The sequence below is a fragment of the Scyliorhinus torazame genome, chromosome 3 (assembly GCF_047496885.1).
Source record: "Scyliorhinus torazame isolate Kashiwa2021f chromosome 3, sScyTor2.1, whole genome shotgun sequence".
NCBI lineage: Eukaryota > Metazoa > Chordata > Chondrichthyes > Carcharhiniformes > Scyliorhinidae > Scyliorhinus > Scyliorhinus torazame.
The window spans coordinates 352,260,662-352,287,857 of record NC_092709.1 but is presented as its reverse complement, the minus strand read 5'-3'; the positions used below and the strand labels follow the sequence as shown (position 1 = coordinate 352,287,857).

The 27,196-nt window shown below is 51.9% G+C and overlaps 1 protein-coding gene across 2 annotated transcripts in view; it reads right to left on the bottom strand.

The window, feature by feature from the left end:
* Window positions 1-26,896, bottom strand: part of LOC140409643 (shootin-1-like) — a 224,112-nt gene extending 197,216 nt beyond the window's left edge. Inside the window, exons 1-2 of one of the 2 annotated variants that reach the window (XM_072497978.1) lie at window positions 26,710-26,896; window positions 1,173-1,213 (exon numbers count right to left, since the gene is read on the bottom strand). In XM_072497978.1, coding sequence (XP_072354079.1) covers window positions 1,173-1,213; window positions 26,710-26,770 — 102 coding nt within the window. In that variant the 5' untranslated portion in view covers window positions 26,771-26,896. The remainder of the gene's footprint in view (window positions 1-1,172; window positions 1,214-26,709) is intronic. The other variant, XM_072497979.1, reaches the window with a different exon arrangement.
* Between the last annotated feature and the right edge of the window lie 300 nt (window positions 26,897-27,196).

The following is a 27,196-nucleotide window of genomic DNA, read 5'->3' as shown; positions in this document are numbered from 1 at the left end:
CCCCATGCTGGTGGCAACATGCAACTAAATCATTAGCGCCCATGTGCACTCGATTAACGGGCTGGAAGCCTGATTCTCCAGGCCCCCTTGGTGCTCCAGCCATCTCAGCTGGGCGGGAATTGATTTAAGTATTCTTAAACGTGACCCCGGTGAGTCAAGGAGGCCACTGGGGAACGGAGGTGTTCCCCAAAGTCATTGGAAGGCCTCCCTCCCTGCCCAACCGCACTCCCAGCCCCCCCCCCCAATCAGACCTCCCTCAGCCCCACATGAGAGCCCCCCCATCAGACCACATCAATGATCCCTATCAGACCCCCCATCAGAGACCCCCCATCAGAACCCCTTCCCCTCCTGTTAAATCACTTCCTAGCACCCCCCAAATCCCCCATCAGACTTTCAGATTCCCCATCAGTCTGTCTTTGTTTTCACAGCAGAAAGCACTTAGCTGCGTTTGATGTGGTGAGGAGCTGTCAACCATAGAAAGAGTGTTTATAAACATTGTGGTTGGCATCAAAGTGAGACTGAAGTAAGAAATGGCCCAGGCGAGGTAAAGATGGCAAGCTTCCTTCCCTGAAGGACATTGGTGAACAAGATGGGTTTTATTGACAATCCAACACTTTTAAATACACCCCAGCTTCATTCTAAATTTCCAAATTTCTAAAAAAATAACTGAATTAAAATTCTCAGATGCCTATGGTGGGATTTGAAATTCCCCTCTCCGTGATCTGTGATACACCTCCTGAAATAACGTCGATGCAGATTTAACAGAAACTTGCATAAGAAAAGTTAAAGGGGAAAATTTGGCAGAATCAGGGGAATTAATTGGAGTGAGTGGGGATCTCTGTCCGATTTCAATGCTTGCCCCTTTCTAGTTTAGAAACATGAGAAGCCCGCTTCTGGGCCCACAAGGGTTTCAGGAAATGACCCCCTGCACCTGAACGGCGAGACCTATGAGCTCATGAGGCGCAAAAAAACAAACAAGATTGGCGAAGATGAGGCAACACAGACGTGTCCAGGTGAGGAAGAACCAACTGTGCCAAAAGAGGACATCACCACTGCACTGCCTACTGTAACATAAACAGCACTTTCAAAGGTAGAAGCAGAAAGATTTGGAGTAAATATTAAATTATTCCATTCTTTTCAGGTCACCTAATCTCAATCCTGAACTAACTCACCTCTTCCTGATCCTCAAGGTGGGCATCATGCTCTTCAACATCTGTGGGTAGAAACAGATCAAAACATAGAATCAGAGGCGCATACAGTGCAGGAAGAGGCCATATGGTCCATCATTCAAAGAAGGCAAATGGAATTTTGTCCTTCATTGCTAGAGGGATGGAGTTTAAGACTAGGGAGGTTCTGCTGCAATTGTATAAGGTGTTAGTGAGGCCACACCTGGAGTATTCTGTTCAGTTTTGGTCTCCTTACCTGAGAAAGGATGTACTGGCGCTGGAGGGTGTGCAGAGGAGATTCACGAGGTTAATCCCAGAGCTGAAGGGGTTGGATTACGAGGAGAGGTTGAGTAGACTGGGACTGTACTCGTTGGAATTTAGAAGGATAAGGGGGGGATCTTATCGAAACATATAAAATTATGAAGGGAATAGATAGGATAGATGCGGGAAGGTTGTTTCCACTGGCGGGTGAAAGCAGAACTAGGGGGCATAGTCTCAAAATAAGGGGAAGTAGATTTAGGACTGAGTTTAGGAGAAACTTCTTCACCCAAAGGGTTGTGAATCTATGGAATTCCTTGCCCAGTGAAGCAGTTGAGGCTCCTTCACTAAATGTTTTTAAGATAAAGATAGATAGTTTTTTGAAGAATAAAGGGATTAAGGGTTATGGTGTTCGGGCCGGAAAGTGGAGCTGAGTCCACAAAAGATCAGCCGTGATCTCATTGAATGGCGGAGCAGGCTCGAGGGGCCAGATGGCCTACTCCTGCTCCTAGTTCTTATGTTCTTATGTTCTAACAAAGACCATTACAGCAGAGGAACAGGCCCTTCGGCCCTCCAAGCCTGCGCTGACCATGGTACCTGCCTAAACTAAAACCGTCTGCACTTACGGAGTCCGTATCCTTCCACTCCCACCCTATTCATATATTTGTCTCTCGATGCCCCTTAAATGCCGCTATCGTACCCGCTCCCACCCCCTCCCCAGGCAGTGCCCTCTGTGTAAAAAACTTGCCTCGTACATCTACTCTAAACCTTGCCCCTCGCACCTTAAACCTATGCCCCCTAGTAATTGACCCCTCTACCCCGGGGATAAGCCTCTGACTATCCACTCTGTCTATGCCCCTCATAGACCTCTATCAGGTCGCCCCTCAACCTCCGTCGTTCCAGTGAGAACAGACCAAGTTTATCTAACCTCTCCTCATAGCTAATGCCCTCCGTACCAGGCTACATCCTGGCAAATCTCCTCTGCACCCTCTCTAAAGCCTCCACATCCTTCTGGTAGTGTGGCGACCAGAATTGTGCGCAATATTCCAAATGAGGCCTAACTAAGGTGCTGTACAGCTCCTGTCTTACTATCCAGTTAGTCACACTCTCCCCTGTCCTCCCCTCATAGTCCCACTGAGCTTTCCCTTCCCAGTATTTCAAAGTCACTATTGAATCTGCTTCCACCGCCCGTGCAGCCTGGGCCTTCCAGATCCCGCTGGGTAAAAAGAAAGTTCCCACATGTGACCATATTTCTTTTTCCAACTACCTCGAATCAGTTTCCTCTGGTCACCATCCCCCACCCCTCTCCCATACCCTCCCCCCTCCCCCCTCCCCCCACCCCACCCCCCGTCACTGGAAACCATTACTCTCATTTACTCTGTCAAAACCCATCAACACCCTCATCAATGATTTCCTCTTCAGCTCTGATGTACCATCAATTCACTACAAGACGATGAGAACGAGTGAACATAGGCTTTATTATCCAAGAACTTGCCTGCCTGTGATTGCTGTAACAATGAGCGCCGCCCACAGGCGGCAGATCTATATACTGCCCCGGGGGGGGCGGAGCCAGAGGCGGAGCCAGAGGCGGAGCCCACCAGGGCTCCACATGGAAGGAGATCATATTACCATTCCCTGGCCATGGGTCACAGTACCATTCAGACAACTTATATTATGGTGAATGCATTCACTACAAGCTCCTCTGACCTGAGGTGACCAATCCCATCTTTGCCAGCCTCTCTGTGTATCTGAAATCCCTCATCCCTGGAATCGTTGAACTAGATCTCTTCCTCCCTCTCTCCAAGGCCTTCCCATTCTTCCTTGGGTGGTGACTGGAAATGGACACAGTACTCCAGCTGAGGATTACACTGTGCTCTCAACAGCTTCAGCACAGTGTAATAGCCCACACGGGACCTCCGGGCTGGGAATGAATGCCTTCTCTGTGTTCCTATTGGAGTACGAGCTCCCCCCCCCCTCCCCCCCACCCACCCCTGCTAGGGGTGGGCATCTCAATTAACCCATCTGTACATGATCAGCCAGTAAGGCACTGAGCAGAAAGAGAGAAACCCAATAGGGATCTACCGGGTAGTGTGTGTTTAGTTATGTGAGTAAACTTTGTTCTTATTTCACTTGCTGCGGACTCCCCATGTCGTTATCAAACATCGCCTCTGTGCTTTTGTACTCTATGCTCAGCATCCTGCTCACTTTCTAACAGCTCAACTTATCCTGCCACCTTCAAAGGTTTTGTACCCCAATGTCTGTTCCTGCGCCCCTTTCAACATCCATCGTTCTATGCTGCCTTTCCTCATTCCTCCCACCAAATTGTATCACGTTCGACCTCTCTGCATTTCATTTCATCGTGTTACACAAGCTCTATGTTCCTCCTCTTGTCTGTTCCCAGTCTCCTCCTGGTTCACTATTGTAATAACCCTTACCAGGCCCTTGAGGGTACACTAACCCCTCTCCCCGTGGGACTCGGACAATCCGAGCTTCCCCACTAACGGGCGGAGACCGGCCCAGCCGAGGCTCGTTGCCTTGCTCTGTGAAAGCTGGCCCGGAGTGGGACCGGAATTCCGGTAGTCCCGACTGGGGCCTGTTGTGTTGTACGCTGCCGGAGCGGCCATCTCTTTGACCTCCTGGGTCTTCATAACTATATTTCCACGTGCCATCGACAAACTCTGAAATAATGCCCTGCATAATCAAGTTATTGAAAAGAGCAGTGAAACTCATGAGGAACAGCGTTAGTCAGTTTCCCCCAGTCTGCAAACTGTTACTGCCCCTTGAATCCTTACTGCTTACTCGAGAAAAATGGGCTTCCTCAGAATGTCAAAGAGAAAGAACTATCGTCAGCCTGTTCCTTTTTCAGCTTCCACCTGACACAAATTCCCTGACTCACGGGAAATATTTGTGGGCCCACAGTCCAGGAACCGAGGGCGTTCCAGCGAAGGACGGCAGTTACTTCTCGTAGAGCAAGTTCTTGCTAGTTACGAAAACATTCAAGGTGCAGCCAGCCAAACACCTTCACTCAAACTCAACCAATCAACCGTGGCTCAGCGGGTAGCACTCCCACCCTTCAACCAGAAGATCATGGGCCGGACTTTCCGCTCCCCGACGCATTCAGCGGCGGGACGGAGATTCCGTTTTGACGCCAATATCGGAAGCGGTGCCAGTTTTTGTATTCCCCGCCCCCTGAAAAGCCGCCGGACCGAGTATCCGCCCCCTCAGGCCCGCCCCGCCATGCTCCGTCCCCGACCGGCCGGATTCCTGACGGCGTGGACCTCTCATGGTCCCAGCCGTACGTGAACCGCGCAACGTGGCTTTGGACTCAGTCCGGCGGCGCCACGGTCGGGGAAGGGCCGATCCGCGGGCATGAAGGGCTTCAATCGGGGCTGGGGGTCACTGTGGGCGGGCCGAAGGGGGATCCGCGGGCTGAGTCTGCCATGGAGCACGGCACGGCCGCTGCAGGCCACCGCCATGCGCATGTGTGGTCACGGAACCGGAAATGCACAGGGCCGTATCGGCGGCTCGAGCTGCGAGCTCGGCACTGCCTCTCTGCCAGCCCCCAGCAAAACGGCGAATTGGAGGCCGTTTCACGCCAGTTTTCCTGGCGTCAAAGACCACCGTTTTCAGGCCGGCGTGGAGGCCTACTCTCCCAAACGGAGAATCCAGCCCCATGTATTTCAGGGAGGGATGGTGGCCTGCTGGTACCGTCACCAGAGGCCCAGGCTATTGATGTGGGGACACGGGTTCAAATCCCACAACGGCAACTGGTGGAATTTAACTTCAATTAATAAATCCGGAAAATGAATCTGACAAGCATATCATCGATTGTTTAAAAGCCCATCTGGTTCACTAATGTCCTTTCGGGAAGGAAATCTGCCGTCCTTACCCTGGTCTGGCCTACATGTGACTCCGGACCCACAGCAATGTGGTTAGCTCTGAGCTGCCCTCTGAAATGGCCCCGCTAGTTCAAGGGGCACAAATGCTGGCCTTGCCAGGAATGCCCAAAACACTTTAAAAAAAGGCCTAGTCCAGAGACGTGAGCCTGTTATCCAGACAGATGCACCCAGAGTAGGACTGAGGGAGTGCTGTACTGTGGGAGCAGTTGTCTTTCGGATGAAGGTGGTTGTAAAAGATCCCAAGCCGGATTCTCCGTTCAGCGATGCAGGAATTGGGAAATGTGATTGGGCGGAGGTGTACGATATCTCTCAGTGGCGGATCTCTCAGTGTATACTTGCTGCACTCTTATGTGTCATCTCCCTGGCCCTACACTCATCCCTGGAGCATCTTGACAACAAGGACTCCCACATCAGACTGGGCTGGTTTAGCACAGGGCTAAATCGTTGGCTTTGAAAGCAGGCTAGCAGCACGGTTCAATTCCCGTACCAGCCTCCCGAACAGGCGCCGGAATGTGGCGACTAGGGGCTTTTCACAGTAACTTCATTTGAAGCCTACTTGTGACAATAAGCGATTTTCATTTAATTTCTTCATTTTCATTATTTATTGACTACAGCTCCGCCTTCAACACCATAATCCCAGCCAAGCTCATAGCAAAGCTCCAAAACCTAGGACTTGGCTCCTCCCTCTGCAACTGGATCCTTGACTTTCTGACCCACAGACCACAATCAGTAAGAATAAACAACAACACCTCCTCCACGATAGTCCTCAATACCGGGGCCCCACAAGGTTGCGTACTTAGCCCCCTACTATACTCCCTAAACACTATGTGGCAAAACTTGGCTCCAACCCCATCCACATGTTTGCTGATGACACGACCATAGTGGGCCGAAATTCGAACATCAATGAGTCAGAATACAGGTGGGAGATAGAGAACCTAGTGGAGTGGTGTAGGGACAACAATCTGTCCCTCAATGCCAGCAAAACTAAAGAGCTGTTCCTTGACTTCAGGAAGCAAAGTACTGTACACACCCCTGTCAGCATCAACGGGGCCGAGGTGGAGATGGTTAGCAGTTTCAAATTCCGAGGTGTGCACATCTCCAAAAATCTGTCCTGGTCCACCCACGTCGACGCTACCACCAAGAAAGTACAACAGCGCCTATACTTCCTCAGGAAACTAAGGAAATCCGGCATGTCCACATTAACTCTTACCAATTTTTACAGATGCACCATAGAAAGCATCCTATCTGTGATGCGCGATCAATTACACTCAAGACAAAGTGATTTTATAACTGAAGGCTTTAATCTACTAGAACTTGTTCCCCAGCAGCTTCGGTACAGAAAGTGAAGGCTGCTGGGACGGCACCGCCTCTTATACTCCGCCTGTCAGGGCGGAGCTACGTAACAACAGCCAATGGTAGACTCCTGGCTCTAACCAATGGTCATCAGCCTCTTAGGTACCGCAATACCTGGTACTACCACAATTTGGCTGCTGCACAGTTCCCGCTCCGACATGGGAGGTTGGGTGGTCAGGCTGAAAGTCCATTCAGTTCCGACAGAACCGGATGATTCTAGCCGGGGGTATGGTTGGAAAATCCCAACCACAGAATGGTAAAAGCACAGAGGGAGGCCATTCAGCCTGTGGTATCAGTGCTAGCTCTCTGCAGGATAAAATTCAGCTAATCCTGCTCCCCTGGCCTTTCCTTGAGGCGCTATATTTGTTTTCTCTCCAGATGGTTGTCCACCTCCTTTTGTAAGGCCTGTGTGTATGTGCCTCAGGCAGTGGATTTCTAACCACTTGGTGCTGAAGAAAGCGATTTCCTTCTCTCCATTGGATCTGTTGCTAATTATCTTCAATTTGGGCAGTCGGGTAGTGGCTAGCACTGTGGCTTCACAGCACCAGGGTCCCAGGTTCGATTCCCGGCTTGGGTCACTGTCTGTGCGGAGTCTGCACGTTCTCCCCATGTCTGCGTGGGTTTCCTCCGGGTGCTCCGGTTTCCTCCCACAGTCCAAAGATGTGCAGGTTAGGTGGATTGGCCAGGATAAATTGCCCTTAGTGGCCAAAAAGGTTAGGAGGGGTTATGAGGATGGGGTGGAAGTGAGGGTTTAAGTGGGTCGGTGCAGACTCGATGGGCCGAATGGCCTCCTTCTGCACTGTATGTTCTATATTATATGTTGTGTCCTCTTCTTCTTACTCCTTCCACCTGTGGAAACAGTTTCTCCCTATCTACACTGTCCAGGCACCTCATGATCATGGACACCCTCCTTCACATCTCCTCTCAACCTGCCCTTCTCCAAGGAGATTCACCAGGATTTACCTGGGCTGGAGGGACTGAGCTATGTGGAAAGGGTGGAAAGGCTGGGGCTGTTTTACTGGGGGCAGCAGAGGTTGGGAGTGGATCTGATAGAGGTGTGTAAGATTATGAGGGATATGGACAGGGTGGATAGGAAAGGGTCCAGAGGAGGTTCACAAGAATGATCCCTGGAATGAAGAACTTGTCGTATGAGGAACGATTGAGGACTCTGGGTCTGTACTCGTTGAAGTTTAGAAGGATGAGGGGGGATCTTATTGAAACTTACAGGATACTGCGAGGCCTGGATAGAGTGGACGTGGAGAGGGTGTTTCCAATTGTAGGAAAAACTAGAAGCAGAGGACACAATCTCAGTCTAAAGGGATGATCCTTTAAAACAGAGATGAGGAGGAATTTCTTCAGCCAGAGGGTGGTGAATCTGTGGAACTCTTTGCCGCAGAAGGCTGTGGAGGCCAAATCACGGAGTATCTTTAAGACAGAGACAGATAGGTTCTTGATCAATAAGGGGATCAGGGGTTCTGGGGAGAAGGCAGGAGAATGGGGATGAGAAAATATCAGCCATGATTGAACGGCGCAGCAGACTCGATGGGCCGAGTGGCCTAATTCTGCTCCTTTGTCTTCTGGTCTTATGGATAAGAAGACACTTTTCCATCTGTAACTGGGTCAATAACCAGGGGGTGGAGATTAATGGTAAGAGGTAGAAGGTTAAGAGGGGAGTTGAGGAGAAGCATTTTCACCCAGCGGGTGGTGGCAGTCTGGAACTCGCTGCCTGAAAGGGTGGTTGAGTCAGAAACTCTCATAGCAGTTAAGAAATATTTAGATAACCTCCAGGGCTCTGGACCAAGCATTGGAAATTGGGATTAGTGTAGCCAGATCTTTATTGTCCAGTGTGGACATGGTGGGCTGAATGAGCTCCTTCTGTGCTGTAAATGCCTCTGAGCCTATGAAAATAGATTCTCCAACCTCTCCGTGGAACTGATCTCTGCAATCATTCTTGGAAATCTTCAGTATTCTTTAGAATCGCACCCAGTAATTTATATCGAGCGGGGTTGTCCGGACCCCCAGCTGAGTGTTTCTCAGCCGCTTGCTGGTGGTGGGACTCTCTATTCCGGCCGTCGGTCAATGGGATTTGCCATTGAAACCACTCCACACCGCCGGGGAGTCCGTGGGCGGGGGGGGGGGGGGGGGTGCACTGCCAGCGGGAAAAGCGAATCGCAACAACCGGAGAATTCCGACCAATGTCTCTCATTGTTCTTCCCGCCAAAAACGACCACTTCACGCTCGTGTGCGTGTTAAATTTCGCCTGTCACCTGTCCGTCCCCTTCCGCCAGCCTGTCTGTGACCTCCTGAATCTATCAGCTCCGTGCCATCTGCAAAGTGGTGTCTTTTACGTCTCGGGCTCGGGTGCTGATATAAATGAAGAGAATCAGTGGCTCTCGTCCTGATCCCTGGGGAACAGCACCGTGTCCCTTCTCCCTGCTGTCTGAGGAAGCGGTCGTTAATACCTTTGACTGGTTCCGATGAACAGTCACAGACCTGAAACACTAACTCCGTTTCTCTCTCCCACAGGTACGGCGGGCTGTGTTGAGTACTGCCAGCATTTCCTGTTCTTATTTTATTTACCACTACCCTCATTTTTCCTGTCACTCGAACAGCTTTGCTTCGCATTTCACTTTCATTGTGGGTTTCAACTTTCCGAGCAAGTCTATTGTGCAACACTTTCTTGAAGCCCGTGTACACCACGTCAATCAGAATCCCCCCGAATCAGCCCGCCTTATCACCTCACCAAAAAATTACATCAAGCCCCATTTGCCATTAACACATTTGGCTTTCCTGAATCTCCTGCGCTCAAGTGACTTTACCCCAGATTATTGCTTGTGGAGAACTCCCCACCACCAAGTTTAAACCTACTAGCCTGTAGTTGTTGGGTTTAAATGTTTACAATTTTCCAGCCCTCTGCTATCACCCCTGTGTCGAAGGAGGGTTGAAAGATTATGGTCAGCTCCTCTGCACTTGCTGACCTCAGCACCCTTGTATGTATTGCATCCAATCCCTGTGACATCCGGTCAGGATTCTCCCATTCGGCGGCAGAGTGTCCACGCAGTCGGAAAGGCCGTCCCGTTTCACGACGGAGCGAACAGGCCACTGAGAGTAATGATTCTGGCCCCTACCCGCGGTGACCTCCCTCAACATGACGGCACCGACGCAACATGTCCCGGGCGTTCAGGGGCCGGCGCGTAAGAAAATAGGTCTGGGAAGTGAGAGACCGGCCCGCTGATCGGTGGGCCCCGATTGCGGGCCAGGCCCCATCAGAGGCCCCTCCCGGGCTCGGAGTCCCCCTTCCCCCGCCGCAGGCTGCCCCCCCCCCCCCCCCCCCGCACCGACCCTGCCCGCGGAGTTCCCGCCGGCTGCGACCAGGTGTGGACGGCGCCGGCGGGAATCTGCCTCTTCAGAGCGGCCGCTCGGCCCACCCGGGCCGGAGAATCGGCGACCTGGCCGCCTCGGGCGCTCCGCGGAGAATCGCGTGCCGGCAGCGGCGGGGCGGTCTCGGCCGGGGCGGCGTGGCGCGGTTGCGGGGATTCTCCGGCCCGGCGCGGGCCTGGGAAAATCCCGCCCAATAACTTTAAATAGAGTCAGCCTTTCTAAAACATCCGCTTTATCCACCCACTGTCTCAAGTACCTCTTCTTTCGCTATGACTTTGTCAGTATTTCCTCCCCCATTGAGATAGCTGTTTTTGTTGTGGGAGAAAGTTGCATAATTGCATGAAGTGGGATTTCTGAATTGAATAACCTGGTTTTGCGATTAACCCGTCTTGGCCCCGACTCTTCCACCAGTGGAAAATGCAGGTGGGATTCTCCGTCCAGCCGCACCCTTTTTCCAGTGCGGCACACCCCCCCCCAGCCAGCAGCGGGATTCTCCGACCCCGGCAACTGTCCAATGAGGTCAGTACCAGAGGGCAGAGGTTTAAGGTCCCTGGGGCAAAGTTTAGAGGAGATGTGCGAGGCAGGTTTTTTTATGCAGAGGGTGGTGAGTGCCTGGAACGCGTTGCCAGGGGAGGCTGTGGAAACAGATACATTAACGGCGTTCAAACAGCATCTTGACAAATACATGAATAGGATGGGTATAGAGGGATACGGCACAAGGAAGTGCTGAGGGTTTTGGCCAAGTTTGGCATCAAGACCGGTACAGGCTTCGAGGGCCGAAGGGCCTGTTCCTGTGCTGTATTGTTCTTGTTCTTTGTTCTTTGCTCTTTGTTCTTTGTTTCCCATTGAGGTCATCCCCGCACTGTCGGGAAATCAGCGGGCGTGATTACGCTGCCGGCGAAACAGAGGATCACATTGGTGGAGAATCCAACCCAGTTTCTCTCTATCTAACCCATCGATCTCTTTGAAAATCCTATAAATCTCAAACAAATCGCTCCTTAACCAGTTACCTTCCAGGAAGGTTCACAACATCTCTGCTCATAATCTGACCTTTGGCTTTGGAACCATTGCAACATTCTGGTGAATTTGCGCTCCTTCCCGGGCCAATATATCGGTCAGCGTGGGCCTCGGTCAGGGTGGGCCTCGGTCGGGGTGGACCTCGGTCGGGTTGGGCCTCGGTCGGGGTGGGCCTCGGTCGGGGTGGGCCTCGGTCGGGGTGGGCCTCGGTCGGGGTGGGCCTCGGTCGGGGTGGGCCTCGGTCTGGGTGGGCCTCGGTCAGGGTGGGCCTCGGTCGGGGTGGGCCTCGGTCGGGGTGGGCCTCGGTCGGGGTGGGCCTCGGTCGGGGTGGACCTCGGTCAGGGTGGGCCTCGCTCGGGGTGGGCCTCGGTCAGGGTGGGCCTCGGTCAGGGTGGGCCTCGGTCAGGTTGGGCCTCGGTAGGGGTGGACCTCGGTCGGGGTGGGCCTCGGTCGGGGTGGGCCTCGCTCGAGGTGGGCCTCGGTTAGGGTGGGCCTCGGTCAGGGTGGGCCTCGGTCAGGTTGGGCCTCGGTAGGGGTGGGCCTCGGACAGGGTGGGCCTCGGTTGGGGTGGGCCTCGGTCGGGGTGGGCCTCGCTCGGGGTGGGCCTCGCTCGAGGTGGGCCTCGGTTAGGGTGGGCCTCGGTCGGGGTGGGCCTCGGTCAGGTTGGGCCTCGGTAGGGGTGGGCCTCGGACAGGGTGGGCCTCGGTCGGGGTGGGCCTCGGTCGGGGTGGGCCTCGGTCGGGGTGGGCCTCAGTAGGGGTGGGCTGCCATCGGCAGGGGGCGGGGGTTGCGGTGCAGGGGGAGGTGGCTGTCCATGGCCTGGACTGGGCTGGGTTGGGGGGTGGGGAGGGGCGTTGCAGCACCTGCGGGGTCCACTATACCAACCCCTGGACCGTATGGTCTATTCCATACGGCAACCCCAGCCCCTGCCCGCCTGCCTGCCCTACCTGCCCACCGACCACCCACTGACCGTGGAAGCCTCTGGCAGCATGGCTGAACGCTATTGCTAATAGGGAATTGGTAATTGTAGCTAAGTGAGTACTTCACACATCCCAAGTGGATCCCTGTGGTTAGACGTGCCATGTGGCAAGTGGAGTTATTGCCCAGCATCACAATCAGACCGTGAGGCCTGGACACTGCGGGTGGCAACATCTTGGCTGCTGCGGCCAATATCCGAACACCCAGAGGCTGGGGAAATTCCGGCGATCAGAGGGTGGGTGTGTGCACCAGGGAGGGGACCAGAGTCCGGTACTTGCGGGTGTCTGAGGTACAGGGTCCAGAGCCTGGTAATCAGGGTCCCCCGCTGCGGCCGGACGTGCGTGGGCAGGATGTGTTGATGGGGTGGGATTGTTGGAATCTGTATTTGAAAGAATGTTAACTCCTGGCTGGCTCGCCAATTGTTAGAATCTTTAATTGAAAGGGATCTTAACCTGTCGAACTCCGCCAAGTTGGGGGAAGCTTAGTTGATGAATCAAAGTCCTGGCGCACTACGACAAGTTGTAAGATTTGTACTATTTCTAGACTATGCCAAGTTGTTCGATTCCTTGTATTATTCAACTGTGTAAAGTTGAAGGAATTTATATCATTTCTGCTATTCGGTTACCAGTAGCACTTTGCGAATACTGGAACTCAGCAGAAATTTGCAGTTAAAACTTCTCAGATGCCAAAAAGCTTTCATAGAATTACAGACATTATCTTTCTTTGCTTAGGCAGACAGCTCGAAAGTAACTTTTAAAATGTCAAAGTCTGGCAATGAAACATGAAGAGAGAGAGAAAGCTAATCTTCAGCTAAACTCAAACTCAAAGTCAAAAGTGGACTAACATCACTGACACAGACTAACAAACTAACAGAAAGACTAACAGACAGAAAGACAACACAACAACACAAAAGACTATTGAGGACAAAACTGACTAAACTAACAGAAAGACAACACACCAACACTAACAGAACACAACACAAAGACACGACAGACAGACATCTCTAAAATGGCGGACAGAAACTTTTTAGTTATACACTTTCATATCTGTCTTAAGTCATCTAATCACACACCCCAATATAATCCTAATTGGTTTGGGTTAGACTCAAACACATTTGATTTGATGGCAAGCCGTCCATCTTCAATGTGCAACATCAGCTTTTAATTGTTTCATGTCTACATATTATGGAATGTGATATTCTGCTAATCTTTACCAGCAATAGACTGGTTTTAAGCTAGCTTGGCTAATGTAACAATGGAGACTTCATATCGAGAAAGATTGAGTAAAATATATATATGATTCAATGCTCTTACAAACTGCATTGGACTCCTGCCACCTCGTTGCCATGGAACTCAGTCCTTGTCCTTGACAATTAGCACAAGCAGTGTCAAATTGTCTTGCAACTGTGCTGTTATAATCTATGATGGAATTTTATGCTGTTTCATGTATCTATTGAAGACCTGAATTTATGTGTGCTAAAATTCTCATTTTTAAATGAGTATTTAAAACTAGGGCTTAATATTTATGCTTAAACAGCTATCTTTTACCTATACTAGTTGTATTCGAAATACCTGGCTTCTACAGTCGGCCCTTTGATAAATCGAAAAATTAAGTGAGATATATCAGAAAAGATAAAAGACATCATTAATGCGATAGGATAGGTAAAAGCGCAAAGAATAACTCATTCATATTGTCATTGCAGTTTTAAACAATAGAATGGACACTTAACATTGCAACAGGCATTTCAAAATAATTATTATAATTAATAAATTAATCAAATTTGACCCTACTGATTCAGTATTAATAAATTGTACACTATGTTAATAATACAGTCAAAATAATTATTATAATTAATAAATTAATCAAATTTGATCCCATTGATTCAGTATTAATAAATTATACAATATGTTAATAATAGTCAAATAGTTGATTGATCAGTAACATTTCAATAATAGTATTTCAGCTCCAGTTCATCAATTACGGGTACCGTTGGGTTAGTTTGAATCATTCTGATAGTTGGTCCCCTGCGTTTAGCGAATAGTTTTTTTATGCACTTAGCACATTGGTATGTTGTGTAAATGATGAATGCAGCTACACAGGAGAATAGGATTATTCTTATTGTGGACATTCCAATGTGTCCAAGCCACCCACAAATTTTATCCCAGAGAGAGATAAATTGGGGTGGATCAAGTTTTTTGATTTCTTTTTGGATATGTAATGCCAAATCTTTAACTTCTTTCGAGTTATCGGGAATGAAAGTGCAACACTCTGCACCAATCAGGGCGCAGGTGCCACCTTTTTCAGCTAGCACATAGTCAAGAGCCATTCGATTTTGTAATACTACGGTTCGAATTGCTCGCATTTCGTCAGAAATGTTATCTAGGGCAGTGGCGGTGTAATCGGCTACGTTTTGTATGATGGTTGTTATTTTATTCAATTTATTCTCCATCCTCATTTCTCAATAGAAAGGAATCACTCTAGCATAAATTGCATCTTTTAAGGTAATGGAACGTTTATTTCTTCGAGCAGCTGCTTCTGAAACACGGGGGAGATTAGTCACATGATGAATGGCGGGTACAATGTATCCTAAATAGTAAGATCCTGACCAGGATCTTGGGAGCCAGGGGTATGCTTTATTATCACAAATAAAATAAGTTCCATTATAAGCAGAATATAAGTAAATATTTTCTAAGAACCATCGGTCTTCGAATGTTTTATTATTTTTGAGGTTAGGTATGCCTGTTATCCTTGAGGACCGCAGAACTCTTTGTAAGAGATTGTTTGTACATTTATAAGTTGCGTTAACATCTACATAATTAGTACAAACACTATTACCCATTTGTATCCCTTTAGGGTTCTTACTGATGAAGCAAATTGATCCTTTTTGTTTACTATTAGTTGGGAGGTTAAGATGTTGAGGTTTTTGGTCAGGGTTATATTTAAGTTGGTGCCATCCTGAAAAGGTATTTAGTGGATAACCTGCAGATTTCCATAAGTTAATATATTTTTGGATGCGAATCTGGAACCTTCCTTTGGACAATCATTCTGCATTTCACGTAAATCATGTAATAATCCTGCCAACTATGCCAATTGTTGGAATCTGTATTTGAAAGAATGTTAACTCCTGGCTGGCTCGCGAATTGTTAGAATCTTTAATTGAAAGGGATCTTAACCTGACGAACTACGCCAAGTTGGAGGAAGCTTAGTTGATGAATCAAAGTCCTGGCGAAATACGACAAGTTGTAAGATTTGTAATATTTCTGGACTGTGCCAAGTTGTTCGATTCCTTGTATTATTCGACTGTGTAAAGTTGAAGGAATTTATATTATCTCTGCTATTCGGTTACCAGTAGCACTTTGCGAATACTGGAACTCAGCAGAAATTTCAGTTAAAACTTCTCAGGTGCCAAAAAGAATTGTTTTATTTGTAGTCGCTTGATTACAATTTGAAAGTCATTTAAAAGGCAATTCGTAGACAATTCGAAGCTTTCATAGAATTACAGACATTATCTTTCTTTGCTTAGGCAGACAGCTCGAAAGTAACTTTTAAAAGATCAAAGTCTGACAATGAAACAGGAAGAGAGAAAGCTAACCTTCAGCTAAACTCAAAGTCAAAAGTACACTACATCACTGACACAGACTAACAAACAAACAGAAAGACTAACAGACAGAAAGACAACACAACAACACAAAAGGCTATTAAGGACAAAACTGATGAAACTAACAGAAAGACAACACACCAACACTAGCAGAACACAACACAAAGACACGACAGACAGACATCTCTAAAATGGCGGGCAGAAACTTTTCAGTTATACACTTTCATATCTGTCTTAAGTCATCGAATCACACACCCCAATATAATCCTAATTGGTTTGGGTTAGACTCAAACACATTTGATTTGATGGCAAGCCGTCCATCTTCAATGTGCAACATCAGCTTTTAATTGTTTCATGTCTACATGTTATGGAATGTGATATTCTGCTAATCTTTACCAGCAATAGACTGGTTTTAAGCTAGCTTGGCTAATGTAACAATGGAGACTTCATATCGAGAAAGATTGAGTGAAATATATATATGATTCAATGCTCTTACAAACTGCATTGGACTCCTGCCACCTCGTTGCCATGGAACTCAGTCCTTGTCCTTGACAATTAGCACAAGCAGTGTCAAATTGTCTTGCAACTGTGCTGTTGTAATCTATGATGGAATTTTATGCTGTTTCATGTATCTATTGAAGACCTGAATTTATGTGTGCTAAAATTCTCATTTTTAAATGAGTATTTAAAACTAGGGCTTAATATTTATGCTTAAACAGCTATCTTTTACCTCTACTAGTTGTATTCGAAATACCTGGCTTCTACAGGGGGTGGAAGAGGAATGGGGAAATGGAGGGTCCCGGGGTGGGAGACACCACTGCTTATCGGTCTTACACCCTCTCCAATCCCTTACAGATATTACAGGGGATGGACGATATCTTGGATCCCCTGAACTTGCCCTAGTGGGGCTGTCGGAAGCCCAGACGGCCAGACGCCGGAGAACGCAGCGGCAACAGCAGTGTCGACAGGGACTCGAGGCGGTGGCCTATGTGCAGGGCCTCCCTCCTCCCTTTCCCCTTCCCCCCCCCCAATCCGCAACCCCCAGTTTCCACACCCAGGGTCGGTGTCACATCACTCCACGGCGATGTGATTGTGTTGGCACTGTTAGCGGGTCCCAGTCAAGGGCATGATAGCCCACACAGTCTGACCCCTGTCTGTCTGCTGGGCGCTCGCTCACACCCATCACCTGCACGTGGTGTGGGGGGGTCAGGGGGGGGATGGAAGAGGAGTCCAGGACCTCCATGACCGGGAAGATGGGACTGGTGCTCGGCCTGCATTGTGGAAGAAAGTGCCCGAGGCGTCATATTGATCGAGGTTTTAATGGTCCACGTAAGTAAACTGCCTCACTTTCCCGATGGTGCCGCTCCACTCTCCCCACCCCTCCCAGGCCCACCCTTCCTCCTGCACCGCCGTTACCCCCAACTTAGCCACTACTCTCTCCCCCCCCCCCCTCCCCCCCACCCCCGTGCCCTCTCAGTGATCCTCGACATGCTCCGTGCTCCACCGCTGCATCCAGGATGCACATCACAGGTGGAGGCAGCCAGCTGCTTACCACATCCCGTGGCCCTCGATGCCCTTGGAGGGAATCCTCTGGTGGTTTTGTGGCTGAAGGGTCCTGGCGCACTTGCCGGCGGCACATGCGAGACATGCTGTTGGCAGGGATGCTGGCGATGCCCTCAGTGATGCCCCTCAGTGACCGGGGCCAAGCTCTGCGGCGCCTCGGCAATGCCCACCCGAGACTGGGTCACGTACCCCAGCAACTGGGACACGCTGCCGAGGCTCTCAGCGCCGGCCACCACCGACTGAGCGACGCCACGGACACCTCCAGTCCTGCTGCTGATGTTGTGCCCCGGGCTCTCCACTGCGGTCGCCGCCCGAGCAGCGCCGGCCTCAGTGCCACGGATTGCCGGCGGCATCTGCTGTGCCCGTAGCCTCTGGGACTCTGGAGTGTCGCTGGACATCCCCCTCTGAATCTCGCGGCCGCTCCCTATCGACTGTGCCAGCTCCGGGTGACCCTGCCCCAGAGGCTCAGCATCAGGCTGGCACCCAGCTGGGTCCTGGGATCCAGCAGACCTCCGACTGCTTCCCCGTCCGGGGGGGGTTCCTGCCTCCCCCTGATGTGCAGTGTGGTGCTCACCAGAATGTGCCCCAGAAGCCTGTCCACTACTTTCGCCCACCGGGGTGCGTGGCTCTGTGCTGGTGGAGGGTGGGGATGACAGCTGTGCCGCGACTATTAATGGGGCTTCCTCGGAGCTCTCCTCCGAGGTGTTCTCTTGTGAGGCGGGCTCCCTGGATGGGCCAGAGCCTTCGGCTACAGGTCCTGCGTCATTGGTCAGTGGGAGGGATGTGTCATTCTGTATGGCAATAACCATCTGGGTGGAGGCGGGTGGATCCTCAGCTCTGCGCCGTGCACCGACCTCTATGGTGCTCACTGCCCCATGTTCCCGGCCACCCCACGACCTCCAGGGCCCGTTCTTCAGAGGGGGTGAAGACTCTGATGTCGGCACCCCGCTGCCTGTCTGGGTCCTCTCCCGCCGGTTATGGGGGGGACACAGAGGGGGCATCGCTAGCCGCACGGGTGGTTACTCACCGGGGGGGGGGGGGGGGGGGGGGGTGAGGTAGCTTGCGGGTTATGGGAGGGGGCTTGGGGACATGGGCCTTCTGGGGGGGGGGGGGGTTATTGGGGGGGAGGAGTATTGGGGGGGTGCAGAGGTCGGGGGTCTGGTGCCAACCCACCCGAGCGGCCCGGTGGAGATTGGTGACCTTCTTGCGGCACTGGGTGTCGGTCCTCCTGCTCACGCTCCCCGAGCTGACGGCCGCTGCCACGTCCTCCCAGGCAGCAGTGGCAGCCCTGTTGCTGACCCTCCCTGACCTCGGGGGATTGGATTGGTTTATTGTCACGTGTACCCAGGTACAGTGAAAACTATTGTCCTGTGTCCAGTCCAGGCAGATCATTGCATACATGAAAAAGAAAATACATAATAGAGCAAACATAAAATACACAATGTAAATACATAGACATCGGGTGAAGCACACGGAGTGAAGTACTACTCAATAGAGAAGATGCGTAGAGAGATCAGTTCAGTCCATAAGAGGGTCATTTAGGAGTCTGGTGACAGTGGGGAAGAAGCTGTTTTTGAATCTGTTCGTGCGTGTTCTCAGACTTCTGTATCTCCTGCCCGATGGAAGAAGTTGGAAGAGTGAGTAAGCCGGGTGGGAGGGGTCTTTGATTATGCTGCCCGCTTTCCCCAGGCAGCGGGAGGTGTAGATGGAGTCAATGGATGGGAGGCAGGTTCGTGTGATGGACTGGGCGGTGTTCACGACTCTCTGTAGTTTCTTGCGGTCCTGGGCCGAGCAGTTGCCATACCAGGCTGTGATGCAGCCCGATAGGATGCTTTCTATGGTGCATCTGTAAAATTTGGTAAGAGTCAGTGTGGACATGCCGAATTTCCTTAGTGTCCTGAGGAAGGATAGACGTTGTTGTGCTTTTTTGGTCGTAGCATCGACGTGGGTGGACCAGGACAGATTGTTGGTGACAATGTTGGGAACAAGGCCTCCACCTCGTCCACCAGCCATCCCCGGCCGGCCTCTCCGAAACGTGCGGCTGGTCTCAGTGGCAGAACGGCTGTGAGCAGAGTGGGGTTGGCTGTGCAGGACCGGTTTAAGTGCTGCTGTCACTTGTTAGTGGGGGCCTGGCGAGCGCGGTTCTGGCGAATCGGCTGGTGAACCATGATTTGCGCCGTGAATCCCATGGAGACATTTAAGTGGGCCAATTAACGTTTTGTAGCGGTGACGGACTTGCCTCGCGGCATTTCCCGCTCACCGATAAACGTTTTGGTTAAATCACGCCCATGGTGAATAATCGAGGCCACAGTTTGAGGAACACCATTTGTTATTGTCTTCCAGATTTGAGTACATACCCATGACCCCTGTCCTCTTTTTCACATTGCCTAAACAAACTCCTAAATGAGTCAATAATTTATCTTCGATTCTGTAAGTTTAATTGTGAAGAATCGCTTCAGTGGAACCTGACTGAATACTTACTGGAATACTTACTGGAAAATCATGAAAACTCCACCCAAGGACATTCTCCTGTCACTACTTCACTTACATCCTGAAAAGAGCAAAGAACAAAGAAATGTACAGCACAGGAACAGGCCCTTCGGCCCTCCAAGCCTGTGCCGACCATGCTGCCCGACTAAACTAAAATCTTCTACACTTCCTGGTTCTATATCCCTCTATTCCCATCCTATTCATGTATTTGTCAAGATGCCCCTTAAATGTCACTATCGTCCCTGCTTCCACCACCTCCTCCAGTAGCGAGTTCCAGGCACCCACTATGTAGCGCACAAAGACTCCATGAGACGAATAGAGTGAAGTCGATGAGGCTTTATTAAGCGTGTCTGTTCCCCCGCAGCTCGATAGTAAACTGGCCTGCGGGGGAAGACTCCGGCTTCTTATACTCCGCCTTCAGGGTGGAGCTTGAGGTCAACGGCCAACCAGGACCCAGGATCTGTCAGCCAATGACATTAGGGCTTCCAGTCCCACATGACCCCCAATACATACTACCACATTCACCCCTTGTCAAAAATGAACCCGGCGGGGTGATGCTTCGTATGGTGGTAAGGGTTTACAGGGCTGGTCCTGGGAGGACAAAACATTCACATGGCAATACAGTATTGGACAATTTTGTCCTGTTGCAACTATTTACAGAGGGTATAGGAAGAAAAGCAAAATGTTCTTGTGAACAGTCCATATTTGTTTTACATTGACGCCACGAGTCGGTCGGGCGGTCTGGTCGTCCGTGTCGATCGCCTCGGCCCCGGCGGTGGTGGTGATGCTTGTACCAGTGTTGTCGCCTCCAGGAGCCGTACGGTTTCAGCTTGGGCTTGATTCTTGGTCGGAGCTGAGGGGAGGGGTCCGATCCTCCTGGGAAGGGGGCGGTCGCGGGGTGCGGCGGTGGCAGGAAGGGGGGGGTTGGGTTGATGGTGTCGGGGGGGTGTGCGTGTTGCCGGCTGGCGCCAGATCCCGCAGGGAGACCGTGTCCTGTCGGCCGTCGGGGTACTCCACGTAGGCATACTGGGGGTTTGCGTGGAGGAGGTGAACCCTTTCGACCAACGGGTCCGCCTTATGTGCCTGCACATGCTTTCGGAGCAGGATGGGTCCTGGGGCCGCCAGCCAGGTCGGCAGCGACGTTCCAGAGGACGACCTCCTAGGGAAGACAAGGAGACGCTCATGTGGCGTTTGATTAGTGCTCGTACATAATAACGACCGGATGGAATGGAGAGCGTCCGGGAGGACCTCCTGCCACCGTGAAACTGGGAGGTCCCTGGACCGTAGGGCCAGTAGGACGGCCTTCCAGACCGTGCCGTTCTCCCTTTCTACTTGCCCGTTCCCCCGGGGGTTGTAGCTGGTCGTCCTGCTTGAGGCTATGCCCTTGCTGAGCAGGAACTGACGCAGCTCGTCACTCATGAAAGAGGACCCCCTGTCGCTGTGGACGTATGCGGGGTAACCGAACAGTGTGAAGATGCTGTTCAGGGCTCTAATGACTGTGGCCGCGGTCATGTCAGAACAGGGAATGGCAAAAGGGAAGCGGGAGTATTCGTCCACTACATTAAGAAAATATGCGTTGCGGTCGGTGGAGGGGAGGGGCCCTTTGAAATCGAGACTGAGGCGTCTTAATCAGGTGCGCTCCATCTGGCCTCAAAAAATGCGGCTTGCATTCCGCGCTGATGTGGCAGTCCCTTGTGACTGTACGGACCTCCTCTAAAGAGTATGGGAGATTGCGGGACTTGATGAAGTGGTAAAACCGAGTGACCCCCGGGTGGCAGAGGTCCTCGTGGAGGGTTTGGAGGCGGTTAATTTGTGCGTTGGCACATGTGCCGCGGGATAGGGCATCGGACGGCTCGTTCAGCTTTCCGGGACGATACAAAATCTCATACTTAAAGGTGGAGAGCTCGATCCTCCACCTTAAGATCTTGTCATTTTTGATTTTGCCCCGCTGTGCATTATCGAACATGAAGGCTACCGACCGTTGGTCCGTGAGGAGAGTGAATCTCCTGCCGGCCAGGTAATGCCTCCAATGTCGCACAGCTTCCACTATGGCTTGGGCTTCCTTTTCTACTGAAGAGTGGCGGATTTCTGAGGCGTGGAGGGTCCGGGAGAAAAAGGCCACGGGTCTGCCCGCTTGGTTAAGGGTGGCCGCTAGAGCTACGTCGGAGGCGTCGCTCTCGACCTGGAAGGGGAGGGACTCGTCGATGGCGCGCATCGTGGCCTTTGCGATATCCGCTTTGATGCGGCTGAAGGCCTGGCAAGCCTCTGTCGACAGAGGGAAGGTCGTGGTCTGTATTAGGGGGCGGGCCTTGTCTGCGTACTGGGGGACCCACTGGGCGTAGTATGAAAAGAACCCCAAGCAGCGTTTCAGGGCTTTTGGGCAGTGCGGGAGAGGAAATTCCATGAGTGCGCGCATACGTTCGGGGTCGGGGCCTATTATCCCATTGCGCACTACGTAGCCCAGAATGGCTAGCCGGTCGGTGCTAAAAACGCACTTGTCCTCGTTGTACGTGAGGTTCAAGGCTTTGGCGGTCTGGAGGAATTTTTGGAGGTTGGCGTCGTGGTCCTGCTGATCGTGGCCGCAGATGGTTACATTGTCGAGATACGGGAACGTGGCCCGCAACCCATGTTGATCAACCATTCGGTCCATCTCCCGTTGGAAGACCGAGACCCCGTTTGTGACGCCAAAAGGGACCCGTAGGAAATGGTATAATCGCCTGTCTGCCTCGAAGGCTGTGTACTTGCGGTCACTTGGGCAGATGGGGAGCTGATGGTAGGCGGACTTGAGGTCCACGGTGGAGAAGACTTTATACTGGGCAATCCGATTGACCATGTCGGATATGCGGGGGAGAGGGTACGCGTCTAGTTGTGTGTACCTGTTGATGGTCTGGCTATAGTCAATGACCATCCTTTGTTTCTCCCCTGTCTTCACTACTACCACCTGCGCTCTCCAGGGACTATTGCTGGCCTGGATTATGCCCTCCTTTAGTAGCCGCTGGACTTCGGACCGAATGAAGGTCCGGTCCTGGGCGCTGTACCGTCTGCTCCTAGTGGCGACGGGTTTGCAATCCGGGGTGAGGTTCGCAAACAAGGACGGGGGTTGCACCTTGAGGGTTGCGAGGCCGCAGATAGTGAGTGGGGGTATGGGGCCGCCGAATTTGAACGTAAGGCTCTGTAGATTGCATTGGAAATCTAATCCCAGCAAGATGGGGGCACAGAGTTGGGGAAGGACGTTTAGTTTGTAGTTTTTGAACTCCCTCCCCTGCACCGTTAGGGTAACTATGCAGAATCCCTGGATCTGTACGGAGTGGGATCCTGCAGCTAGGCAAATCTTTTGTGCGCTGGGATAGGTGGTTAAGGAACAGCGTCTTACCGTGTCGGGGTGTATAAAGCTTTCCGTGCTCCCGGAGTCGACTAGGCATGGCGTCTCGTGGCCGTTTATTAGTACCGTTGTCGTCGTCGTCTGGAGTGTCCGGGGCCGAGCTTGATCGAGCGTAATCGAAGCGAGCCGTGGTTGTAGTAGTGGAGTGGGGTCCGTTGTTGCCGTCCAAGCTGGCGTCGGGGATGAACAAAATGGCCGCCCCCATACATCGCACGTGGCTGGGGGGTCACAAGATGGCGGCGGGGGTGGACAAAATGGCCGCCCCCACGCGTCGTACAGGTCTGGGGCGGTCAAAGATGGCGGCGCCCCTCCTCCCCTCGTGGTGGCCGGGACCCAAAATGGCGGCGTCTGCGGGTCGCACATGGTGTGCTGGGGGGGCTGGGAGCGCTAGGACCGCGAGCGCTAGGACCGCGAGCGCTAGGACTGCGCGGAGCTCCCTCACCGCGAGCGCTAGGACCGCGAGCGCTAGGACCGCGCGGAGCTCCCTCACCGGGGACAGCGGTGGTCGGGGCCCAAGTCGGCGGCGCCGGCGGGTCAGGTGTGGGGCCGCGAGCGCTAGGACCGCGCGGAGCTCCCTCACCGGGGACAGCGGTGGTCGGGGTCCAGGTCGGCGGCGCCGGCGGGTCAGGCGTGGGGCCGCGAGCGCTAGGACCGCACGGAGCTCCCTCACCGGGGACAGCGGTGGTCGGGGCCCAAGTAGGTGGCGCCGGCGGGTCAGGCGTGAGGCGCGCGGTGGGGGTTAGGGTGGCGTTAGGGACGCGGAAAACTCCCTCCTCTCCGTGGAGAGTGTTGGCTGGGACCCAAAGCGGTAGCGCCGGCGGCGGGTCATACATGGACTGCGGGGAGGGGGGTTGGGGTGCGTAGGCGGCGTGCAGGGCTCCCAGTTCTCCCGGAACCGCGGTGGTCGGGACCCAGAGCGGCTGCGCCTGCGGGTCGCACATGGCGTGCTGGGGGGGTTGGGAGACGTAGACTGCCTGTAGGGCTCCCTGTGCTCCCGGGACGGCGGCGACCTCGCGGGACCGGCACACAACCGCATAATGGCCCTTTTTCCCGCAGCTTTTGCAGATTGCTGCGCTGGCCGGGCAGCGCTGCCGGGGGTGTTTCGCCTGGCCGCAGAAATAACAGCGGGCGCCCCCGGTGCGACTCGGCGTTTGGACCGCGCAAGCCTGTGGGGGGGTAGGGGGTTTGCCGCGACGGGTACGTACGGGGCCCAATGGGTTGCCGCGCGGTCGGGGCCGTAGGCGCGGGTATTACGCGCGGCCACGTCTAGGGAGGCTGCTAGGGCTCGTGCCTCTGAGAGTCCTAGCGACTCTTTTTCTAGAAGTCTTTGGCGGATTTGGGAGGATTGCATACCTGCCACAAAAGCATCGCGCATTAACATGTCCGTGTGTTCGTTTGCGGGCAGCTGCAGGCTCGTCCCAAAATCAGCAGCGCGGCGTAGAACTCGTCCATCGATTCTCCGGGAGCTTGCCGTCTCGTCGCGAGCTGGTAGCGAGCGTAGATTTGGTTAACTGGGCGAACATAGAGACTTTTCAGTGCTGCGAACGCCGTCTGGAAATCGTCCGAGTCTTCGATGAGGGAGAAAATCTCCGTGCTCACCCTCGAGTGCAGGACCTGCAGTTTTTGGTCTTCTGAGACTCGACCGGTGGTCGTTCTGAGGTAGGCCTCGAAGCAAGTCTGCCAGTGCTTGAAGGCTGCTGCTGCATTCACTGCGTGGGGGCTGATCCTCAGGCATTCCGGAATGATCCTGAGCTCCATAGTCCTTTTTTTTAGGCACGCTTAATAAATTGTAGCGCACAAAGACTCCATGAGACGAATAGAGTGAAGTCGATGAGACTTTATTAAGCGTGTCTGTTCCCCCGCAGCTCGATAGTAAACTGGCCTGCGGGGGAAGACTCCGGCTTCTTATACTCCGCCTTCAGGGCGGAGCTTGAGGTCAACGGCCAACCAGGACCCGGGATCTGTCAGCCAATGACATTAGGGCTTCCAGTCCCACATGACCCCCAATACATACTACCACACACTACTCTCTGTGTAAAAAACTTGCCTCGTACATCTACTCTAAACCTTGCCCCTCTCACCTTAAACCTATGCCCCCTAGTAATTGACCCCTCTACCCCGGGGAAAAGCCTCTGACTATCCACTCTGTCTATGCCCCTCATAATTTTGTAGACCTCTATCAGGTCGCCCCTCAACCTCCGTCGTTCCAGTGAGAAGAAACTGAGCTTGTTCAACCTCTCCTCATAGCTAATGCCCTCCATACCAGGCAACATCCTGGTAAATCTCTTCTGCACCCTCTCTAAAGCCTCCACATCCTTCTGGTAGTGTGGCGACCAGAATTGAACACTATACTCCAAGTGTGGCCTAACTAAGCTTCTATACAGCTGCAACATGACTTGCCAATTCTTATACTCAATGCCCCGGCCAATGAAGGCAAGCATGCCCTATGCCTTCTTGACTACCTTCTCCACCTGTGTTGCCTCTTTCAGTGACCTGTGGACCTGTACACCTAGATCTCTCTGACTGTCAATACTCTTGAGGGTTCTACCATTCACTGTATATTCCCTACCTGTGTTCGACCTTCCGAAATGCATTTCCTCACATTTGTCTGGATTAAACTCCATCTGCCATCTCTCCGCCCAAGTCTCCAAACAATCTAAATCCTGTTGTATCCTCTGACAGTCCTCATCGCTATCCGCAATTCCACCAACCTTTGTGTCGTCTGCAAACTTACTAATCAGACCAGTTAAATTTTCCTCCAAATCATTTATCTATACTACGAACATCAACGGTCCCAGCACTGATCCCTGCGGAACACCACTAGTCACAGCCCTCCAATCAGAAAAGCATCCTTCCATTGCTACTCTCTGCCTTCTATGACCTAACCAGTTCTGTATCCACCTTGCCAGCTCACCCCTGATCCCGTGTGACTTCACCTTTTGAACCAGTCTGCCATGAGGGACCTTGTCAAAGGCCTTACTGAAGTCCATATAGACAAGGTTTGATGAGGTTTGTTAGACCAGACCTACCCTTTACAAACCTCTGTGTCAGGTCCAATATCTCTCAATTCACAGTCACTCTGTCCTCATACAGAGAAACCAATAACTTTGCAACACACTTCTTCAACTAACAAGTTAATCATTCTGGAGTTAATCTCTTTCACCTTTCTCAAAGAAGATCTTCCAATCTAAAGGAACAATGGCTTAAGTGAAGAAGGTTATGAGGAGATCACTCCAGGGATCTACTTCAGAAAATCCTGTGAAAAAAAGTAATGAGGATTCTGTCATCGAAAGGGGAGTCACTTTCTCCTTCCCTCTCATCCATTCCCCAAACTGTTCCCTTCCCTGAGTTTTCACTCAGACAGAAAGCAGGAAGACACAGGCCTCTCCCCAAGGGCACAGATCGAGGAGACGCCACAACCTCGCCACCAACAGGAAATTATCACTCACACACTCAACTCTCAGTCAATGGCTGGATGCCTGACCGGCTCGAACTATTTCAGACATTGTCAGAGGAAGTGATTTTGCACAGAAATCACCTGACAAAAAGGCAATTTTTAAGAGTCTGGCACATTGACAAGAGTTGCGTCTACTTGATCACAGCAAGACGACCAAAACGGCAAACCTGAGCATGGCAGGGAACTGACTCCTTCCAAGCAGCAAGCGGGCGCAGCTCTCTCCATCATGGGACTGATTATATAGACGCTAGCACAAGCACTCGGGCTTCCTGTATCGCACAGTAACAGTTTGCTGCTCGCACATATTAGGGAAGTGAAAATAGGAATATGTAAGTGTATTAATACACTGCTCCCAGAGATAGAGAGAGGGAGATCCCAGTGTATATATACACTGCTCCCAGAGATAGAGAGAGGGAGATCCCAGTGTATATATACACTGCTCCCAGAGATAGAGAGAGGGAGATCCCAGTGTATATATACACTGCTCCCAGAGATAGAGAGAGGGAGATCCCAGTGTATATATACACTGCTCCCAGAGAGAGAGAGAGGGAGATCCCAGTGTATATATACACTGCTCCCAGAGATAGAGAGAGGGAGATCCCACTGTATATATACACTGCTCCCAGAGATAGAGAGAGGGAGATCCCAGTGTAT